We start from the raw sequence: 27,004 nt of genomic DNA, 5'->3' as shown, positions 1-27,004 counted from the left end.
ACGATTCGATTCCCGGCAGAGACATTTTTTCGGCATCACCAATTTTTCCAAAGGGTAGAAAGCTCTGGGGAACCTTGATTTAAGCTACGCCTACCATTGTTCTCTTCATTCATTTCTTTACAATATATATATATATATATATATATCATATGTAACCACTCTACTATAAGAAATGAAATTTGTTCACTTTGAAGCCTTGCCATTTGGCACCCACTAAAGAGAAAAGGCTCATGTTGATACATGCATCCTTTCTTTTATTTACAGTGAATCTATTGTTATGAAAATTACATTATGTATATGTTTCCTCTTGTTAACAGTTCATGATCAGAAATATGTGGTAAAATTGTATGTAAATGTATTGCATCATTGGTCACAGCACTTTAAATTTGAATCCAATCTTATGAACTTATTTTGAGTTCACTTGGATCTCCTCTAATTGACATAGTGAAAAGCGTCACTTTAATTTGCTTAATAGATGCTATCTTTTGCTGCTTTTATCTTCACAATTTTTTTCATTAAAAATGCAAGCCAGATAGAGTGTTGAATTCATTTTAGTATTGTTGATGTATTTGGTGTATGGCAGAATTGATTGATTTTATTTGTCAGTTTTGTTAAAACAGGTTCAAGTATAACAAAGAATCAAAAGCCCAGGAATAAGGAAAGACACCCTGGCTTCGTAACATGATTCTAACAATTGATTGCGGGGTTGACTTCTATGATTGATCATACACAATAATCAATGCAATGAACTGTTAGAAACCAGCCTCACAATCAATTGGTAAAATTTGTTATGTGCCCCATAGTACCAGTATGAAATTAGAGAAGAAATTGCTGAGAGAAAGGAGGTTTCCATGACATTTGCTCTGGCGACAAATAATCCTTATTTACAATTCTAACTCTAACCCTATGCCCTCTGAGATATTAAGACCGGAGCAAATGTCACAGGAGCAAGTGTTGTGTCACTAAAAGGAGTTCAAGAGGAAAAGTAGTGTGTATTAGTCAATTGGAACATAGTCTTCCCACAAGGCCGAGGATTTGTCTACATCAAAAAAAAATCTGCTTACCAGGTATTCTAAACATGTCCAAAAGGTAAACGGTTGACTTCAGTGTGGTAAAAATGAATGGTGTTTTCTAGAGTTTATTTCAGTTTACATTGAACATTGGGCGATTAAAGCAGAAAATCTTTTGATGCATTCGCAGACAAACGTACGTAACACTCGGCCTCGTGGATTGTCTTTGAAATAATATCTTAAAATTTAAAACTTATTCCAGAGTAAATATATAGAAAACAATCATGTAATTAGACTGCACAAAGGTGCAAAGCTTTCCAACAACATGGGAAATAAATTTCTTTCACCAACATTCATTTTATTAATCAAATATATTAAATGTATTAGCATTCACTATAAGGCCTCAAGTTTTAAAGTATTGAAAAATTATTAACACATGTAATTTGTGTGTTTCATAATACAGTGTACATGTGCCACCAAGATTCATCAAGTGAGGCTTGTGGGTCAAGAATACATAACACAGGCCATAAATGAAAACTGAAAAAAAAAGAAAGATTTAAATCAAGAATCCCATTTGTAGAATAAGGATTAATCAGAAGAACTATAGATAAAGATTCTAGGAAAGCTGTCACGTTTAAATGACATTTATAATCGGTCTGAAAGAGAAATAGTGTGATTAATTAATGGTGTTAAGTACACTGTTGTCGACCGATCTCTAAGGATTAATGCGTACGAGTGATGTCATAATAGGAGTGCAACTTGTGCACATGCATTATGAAAAGCATGAATTACATAACCAAATACACTGAATATCAAGATTTTGAAACACAGTATAAAAAAATAATGCCCTGAAAAAATGAAGGTTTCCCTTTCTTCCACTTCATAAACTTTGACCTAATAAATAACAAACAAGAAATACCATAGGAGATGCCTGAGATATTACAAATACGGTAAACATTGCATGGGAAATCAAATCTTGGTAATAAAGTGTGAAAGAAGCCTGAAAATGGGCAGGGAGGGGGGGGGGGGCACTGTCATAACAAGGAAGACGTGCTCATCCACAAAATCATGTAAAAAGGGTTGTTTTTCTTGACTGGGCAATATATAAGTGCATACAGTCAAAATTGCCAAGATCGGGAAAAAGGAATACTTTTCCACCCTGGATATGTGAAAGGTGTATTGCACCATATCATGAAAATAGAATACCTCGGGCATTTATATTCAGGGTGGAGATAATGTGAAAAATACTTGTTAGTGTATTTTGAGATCAGACGATGATTTCTTGTTTAGGGTCTATTTCAAAAGTCCATGTGGTGTCCACCTTGTAATGACTTTTGAAAATGAGAACATTAAGTCATTTAGTGTATTGAAGAAAATGGTGTTGTCCCCTACTTACATCACAATGATATTACCTACTTGTATATGGACAATTAAAAAAGGTATACAGATAACAAATTGGAACAACTTAAATATTCCTGGGGGGTGTTTTATGAAGCTGTTGGTAAGTTAAAGTGACTTCAAGAATGACTGGTGATCATTTCTTTTCATAAATGATATTCACCATTAAATACTGGTGATTATTTACCGCTCAAGAAAGGTTCACTAGTCATTCTTAAAGTCGCTCTAACTTACAAACAGCTTTATGAAGACCCACCTGAATTTCTAGTTTTTGGATCTTGTTCCAACTTTTCACCAGCCTTTATAGACTACTCTGATATTCTTTTTTTTTTAAACAACTTTCTAACTGGGTTGGATTCCTTGAATAAATATAATGACAGTCCACATAATTTTTATTTATATTGTAATTAAAACACACTTTCATCTAAAAATCCAATTAGTTTTCCATATTACTTATCTTTGGTAGTTGTATATCTTCACCAACAGATAAATGACAACATCCCTATTCATAAATAGACTCTTAATGAAGTAGATTGCCTGTATTACATAAGCACACTGTGTTGTTTCCCAGTCTCTGTTGTGGATACCCTGAGCAAATATAGAATACATTAATATCAAACTGCATCCGTTATCATCGAAAATTGTCTATTGTAGACCTTGTAATTTTTTTTAAGATTCTACAGTAGCAAATCTACCATTCAAATAACTTCTGCTGCATATTCAAAACCAATTAAAATTAATTCAATACAGTCATTAAAAAAAACAAATCATAAAAAAGTATTAGTGATGAGATATTGGCTTCTGCAATTCATGTTTTTCTTTATGATTAGTACATGCATATTCCAGGCCAACTATCTTGCAAACTGTTAAAACTACCTTGGACCTGTTTCTTAAAACATGTTAATGGTAAGTTATAATCTACTGTTATAAGCTACTGAAATGGTGCACTTGTTATTCAAAACTAGTTTTATGAAAAAGAACCTAAACCCTGTTACAGTATTTGATTCTGAATTAACATAACGGTAATTTACCATTAAGTACTGGTACTTTAACATAAAATATACTGTACAATAGTTTGACATTTATTGTGACATGAAAAAACAATATTTGAGATAGTAAACAAGACTTGAATCAAAATTTTCTCATTGCTGTCTACTGCTCTAATTGTCCAGGAAGTCTTTTAAAAAAATGATGAATTCAATCTATGAATCTACAGTATGAATGTTTGAAATACAGTAAAAATTGAAATAAGAAAGAAGAGAAAACTGAGTCTATTTGTAATCCAGAAGTTTGTAACTCCAAAATTCCTTACAAGGGCAATGGAATTAATGATATAACGCATAAATATTACAGATGCCAGCTTAAATAAAATATACTCTATTTAATCCTTAAAAAATGTCCAATATGGTGGAATTTCTGTGTTTTATATAAATGTGGAACTATTCTTTATATAAAAAGCTAGATAAGATAAAAAACTTATTTTAAGACTTTTACCCTGCAGAAATGTATAAAACCATTTTAAAAAGTTTGGAAATTTGACTTCGATAGGTGTCAGTGCAATCCTAGAAAATTTAGTTGGATTCATGTCAACCAATCTTTCCACTACAAAGTTACACTGCTTACCATTTTCAAAATTTGTGATATTAATGATGATGCAAGTATCTCGGGTATTCATAATATTATGCAAAAGCACTCGCCCAACGACATGCCTAGCCCATATTGTTAATACCTTACACTTCATCCCCAAAACACGCTCATAAATATTTATTATCTTTATCTTATTGTGGATGAGCGATGAGAAAACATTGGTAATTCTTGGTTTTGTTTCATCTGTCACATACTGTAATTTGCAATATCCTGAAAGATTTTTAGCTGTTCCGATTTTAAATTTTAGAGAAACCTAATCATTTCAAAATAATTCTTTTAAAAGTTTTTAGTTGATAATAATAATAATGGAATTTTCATTGCACTAAGAGATGACGTCAAAATAAATATGCAAATGTTTTGCAATCTTATCATTTTTTTTTTTTTTTTTGTCATTTCTCAGAGGAGCATGATCATGAGGAGCATCCACACCCCAAATTTAGCAGGGATTGGTTCAAGAGGACCCGAGATATGACCAAATGAATACCCCATTGAAGTCAATGGATCATTAGCCTGGTTCTACATGTTTAAAACCAGGCCAATGATTGTTCAATTATAAGACATGAGTGACTTGATTCCATGGCGATTAATTCAAGAGATTTCTTCATACTGTATTTGACGATTTACCCGTGCCTCCCGTCTGTCAAGGCAGAAGCTGATTGGCCAGTAAATGATCATGGTTGCCAGGCACAAGATGGCTGCCCCTCTGAACAAGTTTCTAGCTCCATAGACATGGTAGATGACACCCCCGCCTATTGTTCCTATTCCCATTCCTGGAAATGAGAAATAGTTCATGGGATTAGTTTACCGTTATACTCTTTTTGTCTTGAAAGGACCAACATTTCTAAATACATGTAATGGGCGATTCCACACTAGAACTTCAAAAATATCATAGATTTCAACATGCTTTCAATAAGTCATAAGTAGTGTAATATTTTACTATGATACCTAAATGTTATGAAAATAATGAGTTTTAACCAAAAGTGAAGTCAGATATATAGTTTTTTTGGGGGGAACAATGGAATTTTCAATTTTCAATAATTTTGCTAATTAAATAGTCAAGTACAAACACTGCCTGAAACAATTATTGGCAAAGCACGAGCAGATTGAAAATATTGCAGGTCAATGGAATAATGTATCATTGATGGTTCCAAATAATATCTACAACATTTTCATGATCCATAATAGGAGCAGCCCTGATTTTTCCGAACCTATTTTTGGCAATGTCCCGTACGACACATGAAAATGCATAAGTTTTTCCTACAATTTTATTTTTGATGATGCAATTTCACAAAATAAGTTTCTCTATCTTTGACCCATGGGTGATCGATATATCCCATAAGGATCTAATTACTGCCCTTCATTTTTCAATAATTGTCCTATTAATAGTTGTCCCGTACGACACACATTGTGTCGTACGGGACATGTCACGTACGACACACAATATATAATGCATTTAATTGCAGGATTTGGATTCAGAAACTATAAATAATAGACCTATTTCAATTCAAGTAATTGATTTGACATAAAGTGAACTGAAAAAGTACTTTTTTATCTCAATAGAACATGAAATAGGTGATTCTAACCATTTTAATTGATTTCATGTAGGCATATTCTTTTGTGAATCCCTTCAGCTAAACTGGTGATTTTCACTGGTTAGAGCAGGTTAATTTCTTTGTCATTGAGCATGAGAAGAAAACCTTTATAATTGATTCACCCTAGCCTGGAAGATGACTTCCTCTTGCATGCTAATGCTTATTATAAGATGTAAAAAATTACATATCAAGCATCTATTTGGACTTCCCTTGATAATAACTTATTTTTTTATATACAGTATTGAAACTCCTTACTTTTTTCAAGTTGTAAAAAAAAATCTGGAAAATAAGACAAACCATGTTGTTCACAAAAAATCTGGAAAATAGACAAACCATATGGTTTCATGAAATGCAGAAAGGTTTGAAAAAGTAGAATCGCATTTCTTTAGAAAAAAATATTTTGTGGAATTACAAGTGACAGTTGTGACATATATAATGTATATACATTTTATATGAAAAATTATAACATTTTAGCCCCATAATTTACACAAACAGTTTCATTCGTTTATTGTTAAAATAGTGTATTGGAAATCATCAATTAATTCACTAAATATAACTTCACACAAAACCTCAAGTTTTTCAGCTCGTAGAAATGCTGTGAAACCTTGTACATTTCCCATCATGAAAAAAAATGATAACACATTGCTCCCGATTGTATAATTGAGGTTACTTAATTATATTGTCCTGAATGACTACTTATTAAAAGACTTTTCATTAAAAAGGAAGAATTTAGGGGCAATGCTCCCCTTCTGATTGATAAAAAGTTCATTGTTGTATTCAGGCTGCCGAGTACAACACGCAAGTGCCTGTACAACACACAAGTGTCCCATACGACACACAAGTGTCCCGTATGACACACAAGTATCCCGTACGACACATTATTTTGTTCATGATAATTGACAGAAATATTCAGCCAATAGCGGTTTCTAAAATAATGAATGTCTTTAGTTTGATAGGATTATCATTATCATCAGCCAAATAAAGTGATTGAAGAAGTCAAAGAGACATAAAGTAAGAAAGTTTGGCTTCAATTTTGAGTGTCCCGTAATGTTCTCGAAAATTGCAATTTGCTTTATTTATTCATGAATGTTTATTTTGCTTTCTTTCATAGATGTGTTTGTTCTTGGGTAATTGAATGTCAATTTGAGTTCGGTTTCTATGAAAATTATCTGTCCAACTCACAGACTTTAGAGTACAAACTTGAGGTTTCTAAAAAAGCCACTTTTTCTGCGTCCGTATGACACATTACTATTTTAAATCTGTATTTTACAGGATGTGAATTCAAGTCATGTTAAGTCTTGGTTTTTCTAACACTCTGGTAGTACTTGATGATCACCTTTAGTTACTGGAATATTTTTTGTTTTTCTTGTAAAAAAACTGTCAAATGTTCTCTAAATGTCCCGTACGACACGTATGGAATCACCCTAATAAGGTTTTTATGAAGCTGAGAATGGAAGGGAAAAGAGAGTGGTCAACAAGGTGGAGGAGCAGAAACACAATGAGAAGATTGACAAAGAGGAAGAAGAGGGGGAGGAGAAGACAAGAAGTAAAAGAATAAATGTTGGTGAAAATAAAGATTAGATTAATGAGTAAAAGAAAACAAAAGTATAGATGAGAAAGAAGATGATGGCCCCAAATGCGAGGTAGAAGAAGGGTGTTATAAATGTATATAAATGCAAGAAGACATAATAAACTCAAGGATGAAGAGAAGAAAACAAGAATATGTGTAAATATGTTATTACAAATTAGGGGGAGAAAAGAAAGACAAATGTGCAAACAATGATTGAGAAAGAATCCCCTACAAAAAAGGAAAAAAAGATTGAGAAAGAATGGCAGTGCAAGAAAGAAAATAATGATGACATTCACAATGGCTTAAATTGTAAGAGTATGGAAAGGCAAATAAACTGGTGTAGTTAGGAATAAAACAAAATTCCAAAAGATGAAAACTCTGTTTAAATCACACAAAAGTGATATACTATTCTTGTAATTTGAAATCAATGGCTTCTAGTAAGTTCTATTTTCTTTCTTTAGGCAGTGAGCATGTGACAGGGTAATGTCTACAACTTTGGTCACTTACCAAATCCAGTTTTAGCAGACGTAGCCAAAGTTTGCATAGTTGTTGCCATCCCCTCAGGAGCCATCAGGATGCAGAAGGATGTAATTGTAGGCCACAGGGCACCAAAAGTTACTCCATGAAGCAGCTCTATGGGAAGCACCAGCCACGGATTTTGAAGGAGAGAATAACCACCAAAGCGGAGAGCGTAACAGAAGAGCGTGAGTGTTATGACGCCACGATGACCAAGCTTTTCAATGAGCTTGGTGGCAAAGTACATGAATGGGACTTCAGACACGCAGGTCAGGGTTAAAGTGAGACCCATCAATGTATGTGACCCTGAGAGCTCAGCAATGAAAAGAAAGAGGTATGTAGTAAGTAACCCAACAGATATTCCAGTGACTCCAATGGCAATTAAGAAGACTAAGATGTTGGCTTTACAGAGGATTGCACATATATTCCTGGAGACGGATTGTGCAGGAGGGTTATGCCTTGGTACCTTGATGCAGGTGGCAGTGACAAAGGCCAGGAAGTAGACAAGGACATACATGCAGAATCCTGGAAGGTATTGATTAAATGAAGGAACATTGGCAGCATAGAAATCTATGAGGAATCCTGCTAGGGGGGACACAGTGCCCCAGGCAACAGCGCCCCATAGCCTCTGTCTCCCATAGTCCGCCTCAATGCCAACCTCCTTGAGCTCCTTAACAAGCATCATCGTGGTAGAATCTAGGATCGGTACGATGGGACTCTTGAAGAAACGACCAGTGAAGACCATTGCCATCATGGTGGCAAACATGGCAGTGGTACTCTTGTTGAATGGTTGTGAATTAAAAGAAACTGGTTCATCCTGATAAAGGATTCCTAGCTTAATAGTTCTTGATAGATGTAAGCTATGATCACTACTAGATGTGCTACACACTGAAGAGCACTTTGAAACAGCTATGGTATACATTCGATGACACTTATCACTTAAAGTATAACTCTTTTTGAAAAATTCCACTTTGATATCATTGCACAATAGACAAACGTTGCACCCTTTCACATCTAAATTATTATCTGTCCAATTATTTTGAATACCGGTACCTGTATTATTACTGAAAAACATCATTTGAAAACAATGTCCTAAATTAACCTTTAAACTATTGTCAACCTCATGACAATCCCTGCTATTGTGAACAAAACTATCAGAGTCTCTCGTGTCTTGCAAGAACTCCACACTGTTTACAACCTCCAATGGAATAAAGTTTCCATCTGTAGCATTGGTGATATTTGTCCAGGCCACTTCAGCCTTGTCATGATTCAACAGAGGTAGAAAAACCAGACTTCCGTAGATGATGGCTGACACTATCATACTGCTGAGCATGATAGTCTTGTGTTTGCCTGATTTGTCAGCAAGACTTCCCCAGAATGGTCCTGCAACACTCCCTACAAATGGGACCAAACCTTGGATGAGACCTGTCTGGATGGTGCTGAGTCCAACATATGTCATGTAGACTGGGAAGAAAGGCATGATACATGCACTACCTAAGGGTAATAAGCGAAAACCAAATATTAATATTTTGTATAAAAATATGGTATATTTATAAAGGGTATTAAATCAGAGATGTCAAATGAAATTTATATTTCAACAAAAAAAAATTTACAGCAAAATTAAAGCTAAATAATTAGAGTGTATATTCTAGCCGGTTTTCCATAACAAAGGCTTTTCATGCGCACAGGATGTTCAGTGATACTTGATTACTCTTATGTCCAAGTTTTATGAACTAGACCAATATACTTTCAAAGTTATGATGGTAATTCAACAAATACCCCCAATTTAGCCAAAGTTCAATGACCCCAAATGACATTTGACCTTAATCATGTGACCTGAAACTTGCACAGGATGTTCAGTGATACTTGATTACTATTATGTCCAAGTTTCATGAATCAGATCCATAAACTTTCAAAGTTATGATGGTAATTCAACAGATACCCCCAATTCGGCCAAAGTTCATTGACCCTAAATGACCTTTGACCTTGGTCATGTGACATGAAACTCAGGCAGGATGTTCAGTAATACTTGATTAACCTTATGGCCAAGTTTCATGAACTAGGTCCATATACTTTCTAAGTTATGCTGTCATTTCAAAAACTTAACCTTAGGTTAAGATTTGGTGTTGACGCCGCCGCCGCCGTCGGAAAAGCGGCGCCTATAGTCTCACTCTGCTATGCTGGTGAGACAAAAATATTGCCGAAAGTTTGAGAAAAAATCCACAAAAGAATTAAAAAGTTACCATATAAGAATCTCAATTATTTGATTTGTGATGTCATATGCCAGCAGCATTCCTGTTAGCAAATGGTAAAAAAATCAATGAAATGTCATTTTCTCAGAAAATTGTAAATGTTTTTACTGTACCTTTCGTATATCAATAGACAAATCAACTCAAACCCGACCATGAAAAGAAAACAAAAATGAGTAATCGGGAACCATTTAAAAAATGGATTTCATGCATTTTATATTACATAACATATGAAGCAGCTGCTCGTTTATGATGTCATAAATCCAAACTTAAAATTCTAATAACTTTCTTAATCTTTAACAGATTTTTCTCAGGTCTACCTTCACCTATATTTTCTATTATTTTTTCTGCTATTTTTACAACAAACTTTTCTTCAGGGTGAACGTCCCCTTTATTCAAGCTGTAAGTTTGTATGAAATAGATATATTTTGCCAGATGTAACAATAAATAGTTATGTACAATGGATCATAGCCGTATGCGGGAATTTTTTCTGGGGTGGGGGGGCAAGGCAAGATGCATAATTTTTAAAAAGAAACTTGAAAAGCCAGGGAAAGAAGCGAACAAGGTAGTCATGGGGGCACTTTTCCATTAAAAAAATTAAATTGAAGGAATTTTTTTGGGGGGCACCCCTGTGTATGGCCATGCACTAAATTCCAAGTATTGTGGTACATTAAAAATTCAACTCAACTCACCTGACCACAGCCAAAAGTAAACAGCTTTGAAGGGCAGAAACAATCTGTTCACCTTTGGTTTTTCCAGCTTGCTTGCTGTGAAAGAAAAACAAACAAGATTGTCTTGAATTATCTTCAAAAGAAATTGACAACTCAAGAAAAATAATGTTAAGAACATTATATCATCAGGACAATGAGGACATACATTAAAAACAAGTGGAATGCCTCTGGCCGTCTCACCTGCATCACGCGATTCAATATAGCAGCAGTGCTGATTTTGAAAACTACTATAACTCGCACAAGATGTTCAGTGATACTTGGTTACTCTTATTTCCACGTTTTATGAACTAGACCAATACACTTTAGAGATATGATGGCAATTCAACAAATACCCCCAACGTGGCCAAAGTTCTTTGACCTTACATGACCTTTGACCTTGATCATGTGACCTGAAACTCACACAGGATGTTTAGTGATACTTGATTACTATTATGTCCAAGTTTTATGAACTAGACCAACACACTTTCAAATTTATGGCTGTAATTCAACAAATACCCCAATTTGGCCAAAGTTCATTGACCCTAAATGACCTTTGACCTTGATCATGTGACCTGAAACTTGCACAGGATGTTCAGTAATACTTGATTACTATTATGTCCAAGTTTCATGAATCAGATCCATAAACTTTCAAAGTTATGATGGTAATTCAACAGATACCCCTAATTCGGCCAAAGTTCATTGACCCTAAATGACCTTTGACCTTGGTCATGTGACGTGAAACTCATGCAGGATGTTCAGTGATACTTGATTAACCTTATGTATAAGTTTCATGAACTAGGTCCATATATTTTCTAAGTTATGATGACATTTCAAAAACTTAACCTTAGGTTAAGATTTTGATGTTGATTCCCCCAACATGGTCTAAGTTCATTGACCCTAAATGACCTTTGACCTTGGTCATGTGACATGAAACTCAGGCAGGATGTTCAGTAATACTTGATTAACCTTATGGCCAAGTTTCATGAACTAGGTCCATATACTTTCTAAGTTATGCTGTCATTTCAAAAACTTAACCTCAGGTTAAGATTTGGTGTTGACGCCGCCGTCGCCGCCGCCGCCGCCGTCGGAAAAGCGGCGCCTATAGTCTCACTCTGCTATGCAGGTGAGACAAAAAACCATGTTTGATAATACATCATCCACTCCTACTTGTGCAATAAAGGTACGGTAGAGCAAAATAGTTCAACCACACAAGGGTCCTGAGGTGTAAGCAATACCAGCTATCTACAATAACAAGTCAATAATATTAATTGCAATCTTCCTCATACAGGTCAATCACATTAGAAAAATATACAGCATGTTCTGTTAATAAAATATCATATTACAAAGCAAATATGGACTCAAAATCAGGCCAGAAACCAACATGAAATAAGGTACATTGTTTATCAAGAACTACTACGTGATCTCGACAGCTTTATAATTTCCATTTTATGTGAACATAAATTAAATAAAAGTAATGGCAAAAAAAAGTAATTTATTCTGTGGCCTTATGGTGACGTCAGTCCTATAAAGTAGATATTATAAGCTATACCATGGCTAGGTCAAGAAATTACATGTATCAAATTTACCATTGAAATATTTGTACGAAAGATATTCAAATATTTCAAACATTCAATGCTATTTTGCCAAATTAAATTGCAAAGGTTATTGCAAACAATGTTAGAGACCTGCGGAAGTCCTAAATAAAAAAAACCTAGTATCTGAATGAAATGCACACATACGGTAGATGGTTCAAATATTCCTATTCAATATTGTAAATCTTCTTATTCAATGTACCCTATCAATATACAATGTTGGACTCCTATCTATCTAGGTCAAGAGCAGACAGCTGGCAGCCGTCTGTTTCAAGGAGTTATTTAACATTTTTATTTTTTTTAATTTCTCCTCGTACACAGACGGCTCGCTATCGTGCAGCCACCATTAGGGGGTTAACAATGCAAATTCCCCCTGATGGGGCTCATCGATTTTTGTCTTTATTTCATAAAAATTTATAAAAAGAACTGTACCAAAATAAAGATTATTATTCCGTTTTGGCCTGAAATGCACCAAAACGGGGAGAAATAAACTTAAAAGGGGGAATAACAGTGACTTACTCCGGCTGTCTCGCAACTTCACTTCCCAGTTTTATCCGAACTTTATACATAAACATATGGCCATTGAGTCCCTGTACAGATCGAGCTAGAACTTCGGTCTCTGTATTTGGGGAGTGGAGCCAATTAAGTTCAGCGGAACAACCAACATAATTGACAGAGACCGAAGCTTTTGGTCTAGGTTAAGAGGTACTTTCAACCTAACGTTTAGACCAAAAGCTTCAGTCTCTGTATTTTGGTTGTTCCGCTGAACTACATTGACTTTACTCACCAATACATGGTGAATGGGGATTATAGTGAAATGTCAGAAATTGTTAAGGAAATCCCCAGAAACGATGGTTATTCCTGTCTACCTAACGTAAGGCCCCTATTTCAAATTCACCCTGAATTTCAGATAAACTTCAATGCCTAAATAGGAATGACAATTGCATTAAAATTTCAATAGTACTGCGTTATTACTGGCAGTGCAATTGCCATAAGGGTAGCAAGAGCTGCACGACTGTACTACCGGTATACGAGTGTGTGACAGCTACTCACTTAATTCACATGATTTACTAACCCAGAGAGCTTTATTTGTTCTAGGGAATTATTTCATCAATAATGATACCAGAACTCCACGATAGTATCCCGGGGGGGCCAGTTCCATTCACGAGTGGATACCATGCGCGACCAATGGGTCTCGAAAAGCACCCTAAACACGTAATTTCCATATTCTGAAAATGCACCCCTTAACATGTATTGGCGTGTGAAACCCTACCCTTAACAAGTATTGGAAACAAAACGATACTCTTGGCAAATATTCCCTGAAATGAACCCCTAAACAAGTACAGGAATGTTTTATTGTTACGGGTCCTTCGGTCGTCGGCTTTACCTAATTTGGTTTAGTACGACCCCATCTTCTACACCTCGCGCAAATTGGACTCTAAACACGAAGTGTTGGGGCAAAAAGGACATCCTTTATAAAACATTTTAATTTTGTTTTATCATCCCCGCAAATTCGACCCTAAACACGTAATTGTCCTAGCGAAATAGATACCCTTTTTTATTATTTTTGTGTTTTTGACACCCTTATCACGTTACGTACGTAACGTGCCCTATCGTGAAAAAGACATCCTTTTTACGTGTTTTTTTGGTCGCGCATGGTATCCACTCGTCAATGTAAGTGGCCCCCCCGGGGATAGTATAGGCCACTTGTTCACTGCAACCATCCTGCCTATGGGGAATCTACAGGTAGGACTATGGTATGCCAATGTTGTAGAGAGCACACACTTTAAAAAATAATTACAATATCACTTTTGTGACCAAAATTACTAATTTCCATACAGCTGCAATTTATTTTTCATTAGCAACTTGGGAATAATTTTGTATTCACCTGAGCGCTCAAAAACTTGATTTTTGGGCATATTTTTGTGTACGCCCTCTATTGGTGGAAAGTAATATGGCAAGAAAATTTACATTTTTTTATCTCTATTTTTAATTAAGAAAAAAATAATTTAAAGAATCAAATTTACTTAAGTCAAGAGCCAAGCTATATAATGAAAAGCTGTAATGGAAACTGACAGTGTAAAAAAATCAAGCATTTGTCCAAAAGAAAAAGAGAAAATAATCCATACATTGTCAACCTTATTTTGCCACACATAGATCGAGATGTAACTGAGAACAAGGTTATATCATAACCTGGACCAAAAGCTACAGTTTAGTGTCTGTATTTTGGTTGTTCTGCTGAACTGCGTTGGCTCACTCACCAATACATGGGATGGGGATGATAGTAAAATGTCAGAAATTGTTGAACAAATCCCCAGAAACTACGGTTATTCCTGTCTAATCATAACCTTGTTCATTGAATGAGTGCTAGGCCTATATCATATATGTATATATTAATATTATAGAGTATATTAATCAATCATTCAATGATCAACTTGTCTTGATTATTTACCTGCTTCTGAAATGCCTGGAATGACAGCTGCACCACCAGTTTTATAGATCAGAGTCGGTACACCCATGTTGTATTTTAAAAGGAAGGCTGGCTTACTGAATGCCCTTGCCTTTAATATCTGCTAAACATCCTGAAAGCAGCCGGATTGATCGATGACGGAGCGGACATTGGTCTTGCGGATACGGGAAACTCATGGGGGAAGTCCGTCCATGCGCCGTTTTGTTGATGTAGCTAGACGCGGACGACACCGTCCGTGCTCCAACCTCCAAATTAAAATTTTTACGTCTATATTCTCATACTTTTGTCTTTATCATTTTACAATTATTTTAGACTTGTGCTGGCTGGAGTAATATGAAACAAACGAGGGAAGTGGTGTCAACTGGACGTCCACGTCTGCAGAAGTTCCAGGGAGAAGTTCATGCTCACATTAATAAAGGTCTAGCCTCTAGGAGCCGAGAGCTTTAAAAGTATTGAAAAATTATCAACACATGTAATCTGTGTGTAATTCATAATATACACGTGCTACCAAGATTCATCATGTGAGGCTTGTGGGTCAAGAATACATAACATAGTAGAGCGGATTAGCCGAACAATTGTGCAAATTTTGACTAAAGCATGAAACTTTCACAAGTATAAGTATATGCCCTAAGATTTATTTTAAAGATGGGAGGTAAATTTTAAAATGCCATTTTCGGCCGTTGCCATGGCAACGGATTAATTTCTCAAAAATGACATACATTCCCATGTAAATGGTAAATAAACATGATATAGATGACCAAAATGATAATTTTTAAGCTCCCAAATGAATATATATAAAATTTAGAAACATTCAAAATTAACAAGATAGTTCCAATTGGTCCGTTGCCATGGCAACGACTTGTTTTTCCCCAGAAAAATAAAAAAACTGATTAAAAAAACGTTGTAGAATAGGATTTATCTTTAATTTCCCCTAATTTTACAGTGTTGAACAATGATATTTTGGTTGCTCAATGTATAAACTACATCTCAAGCCGTTGCCATGGCAACCAAATAACATCAATTTACACAAATTAAATGGTTAACAAGACAATGGACAGGTGGAAAATACAACTGGAAATGACTTAATCTGTATGCTTAAGTTTTGACCCCCTCATTTGAACAAAAAAATACAGAAAGTGTTCTGCAGGAGTTCTTTATAAAGATAAAACATTATGTTGCCTTGGTAATGCTTGAATTAAAATTAAAAAACAAATGTTGCAAAGATCCCGTTGCCATGGCAACAGCATATTTCCCTCTAGAAAGGTGAAAATATTGATAAAAATGTAGAATACGATCATCATTCCATTTTCAATATTTTTAAGGAACTAATAAAAATATATGTTTGTGACTGCATTTATAAATATAACATCTTAAGCCATTGCCATGGCAACCAAATAACATCTAATTAAAAAAAATCAATGACAGGGATGACAGGGTTATGGATAGGTGAAAAATCCAATGAAAATAACTTTTATGCATAAGTTTTGACCTATTCAATTAATTTAGGGGAAACAGTATACAGTGAGTGTTCTTCATGAACTAATTAGAATGATAAACATTGATGTTACCTTAGTTACACTTGAATTCAACGATAAATATCAATGTTGCAAATGACCTGTTGCCATAGCAACGGCTCATTTACGCAAAAAAGTTCTAGTTTTGATTAGAAAAAGGACTTTGGACTCTGATTTTTCTTTCATTTCCCCTAATTTAATGGTAAGAATTGATATGTTTGCTGTTAACATACAAACAATATCTGAAGCCATTGTCATGGCAACCAAATTAATCTAATTTGAAAAAAAAAATAACATGGTTGACAACACAATGGACAGGTGGAAAATACAATTAGAATTGACTTAATCTGTATGCTTAACTTTTGACCCCCTCATTTGAACAAAAAGTACTTAAAATGTTCTGCAGGAGTTCTTTAAAAAGATATGAACTTATGTTGCCTTGGTAACACTTGGATTAAATTCTTTTTAAAATGTTACAAAGGGCTCGTTGCCATGGCAACAGCTTATTTCCCTCTAGAAAGGTAAAAATATTGAATTAGAATTTAGACATGTATGATCATCTTTCCATTTTCAATAATTTTAAGGTACTAATCGAGATATATATGTGACTAAATTTATAAATATAACATCTTAAGCCATTGCCATGGCAACCAGATAACATCTAATTAAAAAAAAAACATGGATGACAAGGATATGGACAGGTGAAAAATACAATGAAAATTCACTTGATGTGCATCACTGTATGCATCAGGATTGACCTCAATTAATCTAGGGGAAACAATACAATGAGTGTTCTACATGAACTATTTATCATTCTAAGAATGATAAACATTGAAGTTGCCTTGGTAATAATTGAATTCGATAAACATCAACGTTGCAAATGACCTGTTGCCATAGCAACTACTCATTTCCCCAAGAAAAGTACCAGTTTTGATCAGAAAATCTGTAGAATCTGATTTTTTCCTTTCATTTCCCCTAATTTTAGGGTAAGAATGGATATGTTTCCTGTTAACATTCAAATTATAGCTTAAGCCATTGTCATGGCAACCAAATAACATCTAATTTGAAAAAAATAACATGGTTGACATGATAATGGACAGGTGGAAAATGCAATCCATTAACTCAAGGTTTGACCCAGTCAATTAATTTTGAACAAAGATTACAGTGGTTCGCATTAGTTCATTAGAATGATAAAATTTGAGGTTGCCTTGGTAATGCTTGAATTTAATGATACCAAATTACCAAAGTACCAAATTTGATCGAAAAACAGTTTAGAATCTGCATTTTGTCATAAATTTCCCCTAATTTTAGAGTGCAAAGCATTATGTTTGCTGTTGATATACAAATAACTTATGCCATTGCCATGACAACCAAATTACATCTAATTCCAGTGGCTTAATGTGGTTTCTATGCAATGGTTTTAAGGGTGAAGTAGTATATTGTGACTAGTTACAAGGACAGCCAGTGGTCTGATGTGTCCAAGACCCTGAGACAGCTTCCAAAAATGGAGTTTTTTTTACTTTGAAATGGCTGTTGATATATAAATGGACATAGCTTATTTCATATCCGTCTGGGATATATGATTTGGTGTCTAGACCATGGTTTCAATGGTCAAGTAATACACTATGACAAGTTACACGGACAGTCAGTTGTCCAGTATATTTAAAAAATCCAAGATGGCTTTGAAAATAGAGTCTAAAATTGTTGTTGATGCATTAAAAAACGTAGATTGTTTAATAGCCTGGAATAAGTTTATGCCATGGTGAAATGTGTCAAACTATACATTAGGACAAGTTACAAGAACACTCAGTGGTCAAGTATGTCAAAAATCCAAGGTGGCTTCAAAAAATGGATTATAGAATAGCCCTGTTACTAAAGAATTGACATATTTCGTGTAATATCTGCCAAGGGCGTATTATTTTGATATCTAAACCATGGTTTTAAAAGTCAGTAAATACATCATGACATGGAACAAGTTACAAGGACAGTGAGTAATCCAATATGTCTAAACATCTAAGATGGCTTCAAACAATCGGGGTTTAATTGGAGTCTGTTGCTTAAAAATTGACATAGTTCATTGAAAGTCAACCAAGGAAAAATGATTTTGGTGTTCAAACTTTGGTTTAAAGTTTCGAAAAATACGTTTAGACTTGTTACAATGATATCCAGTTGTCCAAATTGCCTAAAAATCCAAGAGGGTGACCAAAATGGAATCTAAAATGACTTCTATCACTCAAAAATTATCAGAGTTCATACAACCTGTGAGAAACATCTTTGGTGTCTACACTGTGGTATGAAGGGTCCACTATTACATTAGGACAAGTAACAAGGATGATTAGTTTTCAATTTTGTCCAAAATCCAAGGTAGATTCTCACAAGTGGATATCATATCCACTTCAACGTAACAGTCGTCATTTTTTAACCCATTCATTGATGCCATCTTGGATTTTCAGGCAAAATGGACATCTATACATCATTGTAACCAGTCCCAACGTATCATTTGATCCTTGAAATTCTAATGTAGACACCAAAATATCATCCCCAGGAGTATTTTTTAATGTACTATGTCCACTTTTAAGTAACATTAAAACCCCCATTTTTCAAACAATCTTTGAATTTTTGGACACAATATTAACACCTGACTGTCCATTCAACTTGACACAATGTACAGTATTAGTTGACCCCTGAAACACTAGTGTAGACACCAAAATCATACCCCCAATGTGCATTATTAATGAATTATATGTCCATTTCGAAGTAACAACAGTCAATTTAGACCCCATTTTGGAGGCCATCTTGGATTTTTTAACATACCAGTCCATTGGTTGTCCTTGTAACTTGTTCTAATGCATTAAACCATGGTTTTATGATGATGGTTTAGACATCAAAATCATATTCCCCAGACAGATATTGAACAAACTATGTCCTAATTTATTATTTCACTTTTGAAACTATGGTTTAGACACCAAAATCATATCTCACAGGTGAATATAAAAGGAGTTATTCCACTTTTAAGTATCAGCAGCCATTTTAGAATAGTTTTTGGAAGCCATATTGGATTTTCGAATACACCTGACTGTCACTGTAACTTGTACTAATATTGTTAGACTCTTGAAACCAATGATTTACTCTTGAAACCAATGATTTAGACACCAAAATATTATCCTCCAGGCCAATATGAAATGAGCTAGGTCCGCTTTAGGTATAAGCAACCATTTTAGATTCAATTTTTTGAAGCCATCTTGGATTTTTGGACATTCCAGACCACTGGCTTTCCCTGTAACTTGGTCCAATGTACTACTTGATCCTTAAAACCAATGAATAGAAACAAAATTAAAGCCATTTTATCAAGTAATGGATGAATTGTGGATTTTTAGCCTATGGCACCCACTGAGGGCACCATCTTGGAATACCCTTGCTTAAATTACTTTAACCTTTCAACCAGTAAAGGTATTTTTTATTTAATTTGACGAGTCTACTTTTCATGTAAAATAACCAGTGAATAGATTACACTTGGCGTTGAATAGATTCATATGTTACTTTAAAAATTATCACAGTATTACAAAATTTTCTTCTTCAAAATCAGCAGTGCAATTTTGAGGGGGCCAGATATGACATATCAAGCAAAATTTACTTTAAAATGTTCTCACCGAGCCAGCGACAGAGCAAAAATTTCAAAATTTTTCCTTTTTGGTATATTATTCGTAAAATAATCATATTTTATCCATCTCTCTTTCACTTTCTCTGTATTATTTCTTGATAATGATTTTTTTTTTCTTTTTTGGGAGGGGGGGGGGAGACGGGTTGCAAATTCCCGGGAATTTTCTTGATGGAAACTTTCCATGGGAATAAACGTGACTTTTGTGGGAATTTTTTTTTAATTTTCGGCAATTTTCATGAATTTTTAAAGAAATTATGGGAATTTTCACAAAGTAACGATTTTCTGACATTTGTATGCAGGAATTAAAAGGTGTATCCCGGCAGATGATGCCTAATAGTGCTTTGCTATCATATTTCAAGCCAAGTATGCTAAAACAGTCGAACAAGGAAGGATTTCATGATTTCATGATCTCCATGTAAAAGTTGATTTACTGTATTTACCTTGATTAGGATATCAAGACCATGTCTACTCCTCAAATAGAGTTAAGATTTTGATTCATCAACCCCTATAATCCCCTTAGATATTGATATGATGAACAGCTTTAAAACACAAATCACCCCAAACGCTTTCTTCAAAATGGCCGCCTGCGAATACTTTGAACGTAATTGTCCAGCATCAAAATTAGAGTTTCGGGAATTTATTTGAGCCCAAAAAAGTCTGATGTGATTTTTGTAGGTCTTATTTCGATGCCATGTATAATGAAATAAGATGGTGCTTATCATGTAGCATATTTATGTTCAGCAACCTCCTATAAGGGAAAAGGAAATAAATAAACATATTTTTATCAAAATTTGTACTTTTCTGGAGCCATTTGTAACATTGATATTCATCATGTTCAAGCATTACCAAAACAAAAGTAATTTTTGTCATCCTAATGAAATCATGCATAACACTTAATGTAACTTTTGTTCAAAATTAAAAGAGTAGGTCAAACCTTACGCATATTCAGTTAATTTTATTGTATTTTCCTTCGGTCCATTATCTTGTCAGCTATGTTTTTTTGTAAATGAAATGTTATGTTATTGCCATTTCAACGCCTTAAAATGTGATTTATACATTTAACAACAAACATGTACGTGTATGTTTGACACCGTAACCTTAGTGGAAATGAATGAAAAATAAGATTCTACTAGGTATTTTTTTTATCAAAGATGGTATTTTCTGGGGGAAAACGATCCGTTACACATTTGCAAAAAAATGATATTAAAATCAACCATTACCAAGGCAGCATCAGTTTTTATCATGCTATTGTACTCATGCAGAACACTTACTATAATTTTTGTTCAAAACTTAAAGGAGAATGAAACCTTTGGAACAAGATAGCTTGTGTGAAAACAGAAAAATCTAAGAAACAGATCAATGAAAGTTTGAGAAAAATCGGACAAATAATGAGAAAGTTATGAGCTTTTGAATATTGCAATCACTAATGCTATGGAGATCCTCACATTGGCAATGCGACAAAGATGTGTGATGTCACTCTTGAACAACTCTCCCCATTACTTTAGTATATATTTCACTTAAATTGCCTCTTTTATTACATCTATCAGTAGAACATGTATTCTTTCTATAGGAGGGCATGTAATACAGATTTTTTATAGAATACATCATGGATAAAGAGTTTGTATCACCATACGAAAAAGCAAAAAGACACATTTTCAGGGTCCATCAAAGGGAGAGTTGTTCATGTGTGACATCACACATCCTTGTAGCGTTGCCAATGGGAGGATCTCCATAGCATTAGAGATTGCAATATTCAAATGCTCATAACTTTCTTATTATTTGTCTGATTTTTCTCAAACTTTCTTTGTTCTTATTCTTTGATTTTTCTGTTTCGACACAAGCCTACTTGTTCCAAAGCTTTCATTCCCCTTTAATGACTGGTCAAACATTATGTAGCTTTTAAAAGTAAACCTTCATTTTACATCCCACCTGACCATTATCATTTCAACAGTAATTTTTTTTTGTATTTATAAATTACATCTTGATTGGTTGCCAAGGCAATGGCTGAAGATGTTATCTACATATTAACCGCAAACATATATTTTCTAACACCCTTAACTTAAGGGAAATGAAAGAAAAATCAGATTTTATCATGTTTTTATTTATCAAAGCTGCTGATACTTTTCTGGGGGAAATGAGCTGTTGCCATGGCAACAGAACATTTGAATTATTAATATTTATCATTTAATTCAAGAATTACCAAGGCAACATCAATTTATTATTCTAATGAACTCATACAGAATACTTGGTGAATTTTTTGTTTTAAATTAAATGACTAGCCAAACCTTTCGCATATTGAGTTATATTTGTATTTTCCACCTGTCCATGATCTTGTCATCCAAATTATTATTTTTTTGTGAATTAGATATTATTTGGTTGCCATGGCAATAGCTTTAGATTTTATTTAAACAATTTGCATCAAACATATCTATGTTTAACACACTAAGATTTGGGGAAATGCAAGAAAAACCAGATTCTATAGTCCTTTTTTAATAAAAACTGGTACTAAATGATCCGTTGCTATGGCAACAGGCAATTTGCAACATTGATATTTATCGTTGAATTCAAGTATTACCAAGGCAACGTCAATCTGTATCATTCCAATTAGTTCATGCAGAACACTCACTGTATTATTTCCCCTAAATTAATTGAGTAGGTCAAACCTTATGCATTTACATAAGTTAATTTTCATTGTACTTTTCACCTATCCATAACCTTGTCATCCCTGCTGTTGTTTTTTAAGTTAGATGTTATCTGGTTGCCATGGCAATGGCTTAAGATGTTATATTTATAAATGTAGTCACAATCATATTTTGATTAGTTCCTTAAAAATATTGAAAATGGAATGATGATCATACATGTATTCTATATTTTTATCAATATTTTTACCTTTCTAGAGGGAAATAAACTGTTGCCATGGCAACGGGATCTTTGCAACATTCGTTTTTTTTATTTAATTCAAGCATTACCAAGGCAACATAATGTTTAATCTTTATAAAGAACTCCTGCAGAACACATTCTGTATTTTTTGTTCAAATGAGGGGGTCAAAACTTAAGCATACAGATTAAGTCATTTCCAGTTGTATTTTCCACCTGTCCATTGTCTAGTTTACCATGTTATTTTTGTAAATTAGATGTTATTTGGTTGCCATGGCAATGGCTTGAGATGTAGTTTATACATTGAGCAACCAAAATATCGTTGTTTAACACTGTAAAATTAGGGGAAATTAAAGATAAATCCTATTCTACAACGTTTTTTTAATCAGTTTTTTTATTTTTCTGGGGAAAAACAAGCCGTTGCCATGGCAACAGACCAATTGGAACTTTCTTGTTAATTTTGAATGTTTCTAAATTTTATATATATTCAATTGCGAACTTGAAAATTATCATTTTGGTCATCTATGTCATGTTTATTTACCATTTACATGGGAATGTATGTCATTTTTGAGAAATTAATCCGTTGCCATGGCAACGGCCGAAAATGGCATTTTAAAATTTACCTCCCACCTTTAAAATAAATCTTACGGCATATACTAATACTTGTGAAAGTTTCATGCTTTAGTCAAAATTTGCACAATTGTTGTGATTTTTGGAGCTAATCCGCTCTACTAACACAGGCAAAAGTGAAAAAAAAAAATATTTAGATGAAGAATCCCATTTGAAGAATAATGAATAATCGGAAGAACTATACTTAAGATTCCAGGAAAGCTGTCACGATTAAATGACATTTACAATCAGTCTGAAAGTGAAATGGTGTGATTATTTTATGGTGTTGAGTCCGATCCCGGGGGGGGGGGGCACTCAGTATATAATGCATAGTGGGTATGTGCCGCGGAGGGGACCCCCATTTTTACACTCAAATTTCCGTTCCAAGGCATAGCATTTTTGTCTTTTTGAGAAAAAAAGAACAAAGAAAGCCGCTCCAAGGCATAGCATTTCCTTCTTATCGAGAAAAAAGAAGAAAGAAATCCGTTCCAAAGCTTCGCATATTTTTCGTTACGCCGTTCCGGTCGCATTGATTTGCTACAAGGAGCTGCAATTTTGGTGAAAAGCGGCCGTAGAGCGCTTTTCGACCATCGCCTAAGCGAGAGCGCACCCGGCGGAGGCCGCGCTAGCTGCGTCATGCACGATTGCCCGTTCCATAGGGATGCATACGCACTCACAGAGATACGGAGATCCGTTCCGAGGACCCCCGTTTTCACAAACATTTGTAGTTCCGAAGCTCGTTCCGAGGACCCTCCTTTTTACAATAAGCCCCGGATAAGCCCGCTCCAAGGCCCCCGTTTTTTGCCTCGCCCGCGGCACACCCCTACCACTTTTTTGGTCGAGTGCCCCCCCCGGGTGTTGAGTACACTATCGTCGACCGATCTCTCAGGATTAAAGGAGAATGAAACTCTTGGAGCAAGTTAGCTTTTGTGAAAGCAGAAAAATCAAAGAATAAGATCAACAAAAGTTTGAGTAAAATAGGACTAGCAATAGAAGAGTTATGAGCATTTGAATGTCGAGATCACTAATGCTATGGAGATCCTCTCATTGGCAATGCGACCAAGATCTATGATGTCACAGATGAACAACTCTCCCCTTTTGGACACTGAAAATATACCCCAAAACATCTCTTTTTGCTCATTTCTCATCATATGACAAACGATTCATCAATGATATAATGTTGTGAAACCTCTGTACTTTTCCTCTCATAAAGAGAACACCTCACCTTGAGAAAGACTCTATAAAAGTGAGAATATAAGTGAAATAAGTACTAAAGTAATGAGGGAGTTGTACGTGTGTGACATCACAGATCTTGGTCGCATTGCCAATGGGAGGATCTACATGGCATTAGTGATCTCAATATTCAAATGCTCATAACTTTCTTATTATTCATTCAATCTTCCTCAAACTTTCAACAATATGTTTTTTTGATTTTTCTCTTTGATATGGATTCAGCTGATTTCAAGGGTTTCATTCTCCTTTAATGTGTATGAGTGATGTCATAAGAGTGCAACTTGCGCACATGCATTATGAAAAAAGACACATACTACAAAAAATCATCTAGTATTTTTAAGCAGATTTCTTTGTAATATATGTTAGTCGAATAAACTTTTTTTTCTTATCCCCACTCCCTCTTTTTGGAGGTATTTTCCCTCTCTTTTTTAGTACTTAAAAAATGTATAGAGGTGGTATACCCTGTCCCCCTGAGGTGCCACCCATGATTAAAAGATAAGGCTACAAAAATAAGGCTACTGGGAAATCGCTTTAAGATGATTTCTGGAAAAAAATCAACGAGATCAATAATCTATGACCTCTGAAACTGTACAAGACCTCTAAGATTTGCAAGAGAGTGTGGAGATAATTGAAAGACTCGGTAATTGATAGATCAAGGCTGTTCGATCTACCAAGCAAAGTTTTCCCGAACTTAGACTTATAGGATGAAACGTTTCGAGATACTGTGCAGAGCATGAGAAGTTTACAAAAAAAAATGATTACTGACGAGTGACGAATCATAAAACACTTTGAAGTTTAACTGAAATTCAATTGATTGAAAACGTATCGAGGCAATTTGACAAACTGGATCTTTCAATGAAAGTCTTTAAATAGACCTGTTGAAAACAAGGGGGGTGTCTTTCAGTCGTTTACAGAGATCTTGAGCTTTGTAAAGTAAGGGTAAAACGTGATTACCGTAATTTTTTCCATCTATAATACATTTCTTTGATAGGAAGATTTGGGCAATGAGATATCTCAAACCCTTAAGTGTCAATTCGAGTTTATGAAATCAGATGTTACGATCATTATGATTACACACAGATATTGCAGGAAATACCACATGTTTAGCCATTACTTGTTAGTCTTGTTTAAGCTTCAATATTTTCCGAATATCTGAATAATTTGGTTTCCTTTTTTTCCTATTAGGTCACTTATTTGAGCGCATCAAGTCTTTCAAAACCATCTTCATAGCGACTGGGGTTGTTCTCTTTATAAGTTTTGGAGTGTTTTCTAGTTTCCTCTTCGTTGATACTTTTTTTAAACGACGCTCCTCCACATCAGAGAACAAATGATAATCGTCATGGAAGTTTGAATGGCTTTAATGAGGATGAAGATGATGGTTGCCCGATCCGACCAGGCTCGGTTGTACATTAGCCAATATCCATCATCTGTTGATAAACTTTTAGAAAACAGGGAAAAATGTTTTCGTCATGGATCGAATCCTAGAATTTGCACGGACTTTAAGGATTACACCAAAATGTGTAATTGTCATTAAGGTTACATATTAAAATTCAAACCGCAAATGTGTTAGACTCAAAATTTAATGTGCATCCATCATGCTTTCTTCGTGTAATTTATCGTTTAAATTTAAACGTCAAAGGTATACACGCTCCATTTAGACTACAGAAAAATATGTCTTATGTGATTTATATAATTAAGCACCAAAGTTTTGTGTGCACCCCTATTTGGAAGTGGTACGGTGCATTCTTAAAATAAACTTAAACTGGTTGATGCTCAAGTTGTTATTTTGATTTTATATGCTATGTAACAAGAATATTTATTAGGAGGCTGCACTCTACAAGCTCCGCTTTTTAACAGCCTCCTCCATTTCCAACCTGATATGTAATAATCTTGAATGTAATTTTTGTACAGGGATACTTGAAACATGTTTTGTTATCTATATGTCAAAATGTACAAAACAAACTGTAATTGTTGAAAATGGAAATAAACGAAATGAAGTGAAATAGTTGGGCAAAAAATGCCCAACTCTTAACCTACCCCGGGCAACATATTGTTCACACAACTGTTGGATAAAATCTGTCCGAATTGGGTAATAAAAAACTAATAATAGGGAAATTTGTTCAATTTTACAATAATTGCCCAGAATATACATATACAGTATATATATATATATAAACTCCTCAAAAAGTTGGGAAATCTGACTTTGATCGATAATCCCTCTTTGGTTTTAGTGAATATCAATGTGAGATTGATACCAATGAATAGATCATTTAATTTTTTTTTTAAATGATACCCTACATGATATGATTATGGTTCACATGGAGGTGCAGTGCCTTGAAATGTGGGGCAAGGTCAA

At 34.6% G+C, this 27,004-nt stretch overlaps 1 protein-coding gene across 1 annotated transcript; it reads right to left on the bottom strand.

The window, feature by feature from the left end:
• Positions 1 to 1,340: 1,340 nt before the first annotated feature.
• LOC129260894 (major facilitator superfamily domain-containing protein 6-like) lies at positions 1,341 to 15,370 on the bottom strand. The gene is made up of 4 exons (XM_054898893.2): positions 14,737 to 15,370; positions 10,675 to 10,749; positions 7,725 to 9,227; positions 1,341 to 4,825 (listed from the first exon to the last, which is right to left on the bottom strand). The coding sequence occupies exons 1-4, from the start codon at positions 14,801 to 14,803 to the stop codon at positions 4,644 to 4,646; spliced, it is 1,827 nt and encodes a 608-aa protein (XP_054754868.2). The 5' UTR covers positions 14,804 to 15,370; the 3' UTR covers positions 1,341 to 4,643.
• Positions 15,371 to 27,004: the final 11,634 nt, after the last annotated feature.

This window comes from Lytechinus pictus, unplaced genomic scaffold (assembly GCF_037042905.1).
Source record: "Lytechinus pictus isolate F3 Inbred unplaced genomic scaffold, Lp3.0 scaffold_19, whole genome shotgun sequence".
In the NCBI taxonomy this organism is placed as follows: domain Eukaryota; kingdom Metazoa; phylum Echinodermata; class Echinoidea; order Temnopleuroida; family Toxopneustidae; genus Lytechinus; species Lytechinus pictus.
This window is presented reverse-complemented; position numbering and strand designations above follow the sequence as displayed.

Bases quoted from the DNA above. Each gene is read 5' to 3' on its own strand.
- LOC129260894 (XM_054898893.2), bottom strand. From the start codon at position 14,803: ATGGGTGTACCGACTCTGATCTATAAAACTGGTGGTGCAGCTGTCATT. The intron at 9,228-10,674 runs GTGAGTTGAGTT...TATTACCCTTAG, and splicing joins TTACTTTTGGCTGTGGTCAG to GTAGTGCATGTATCATGCCT. The intron at 4,826-7,724 runs GTAAGTGACCAA...TCTCATTTCCAG, and splicing joins GTCTGCTAAAACTGGATTTG to GAATGGGAATAGGAACAATA.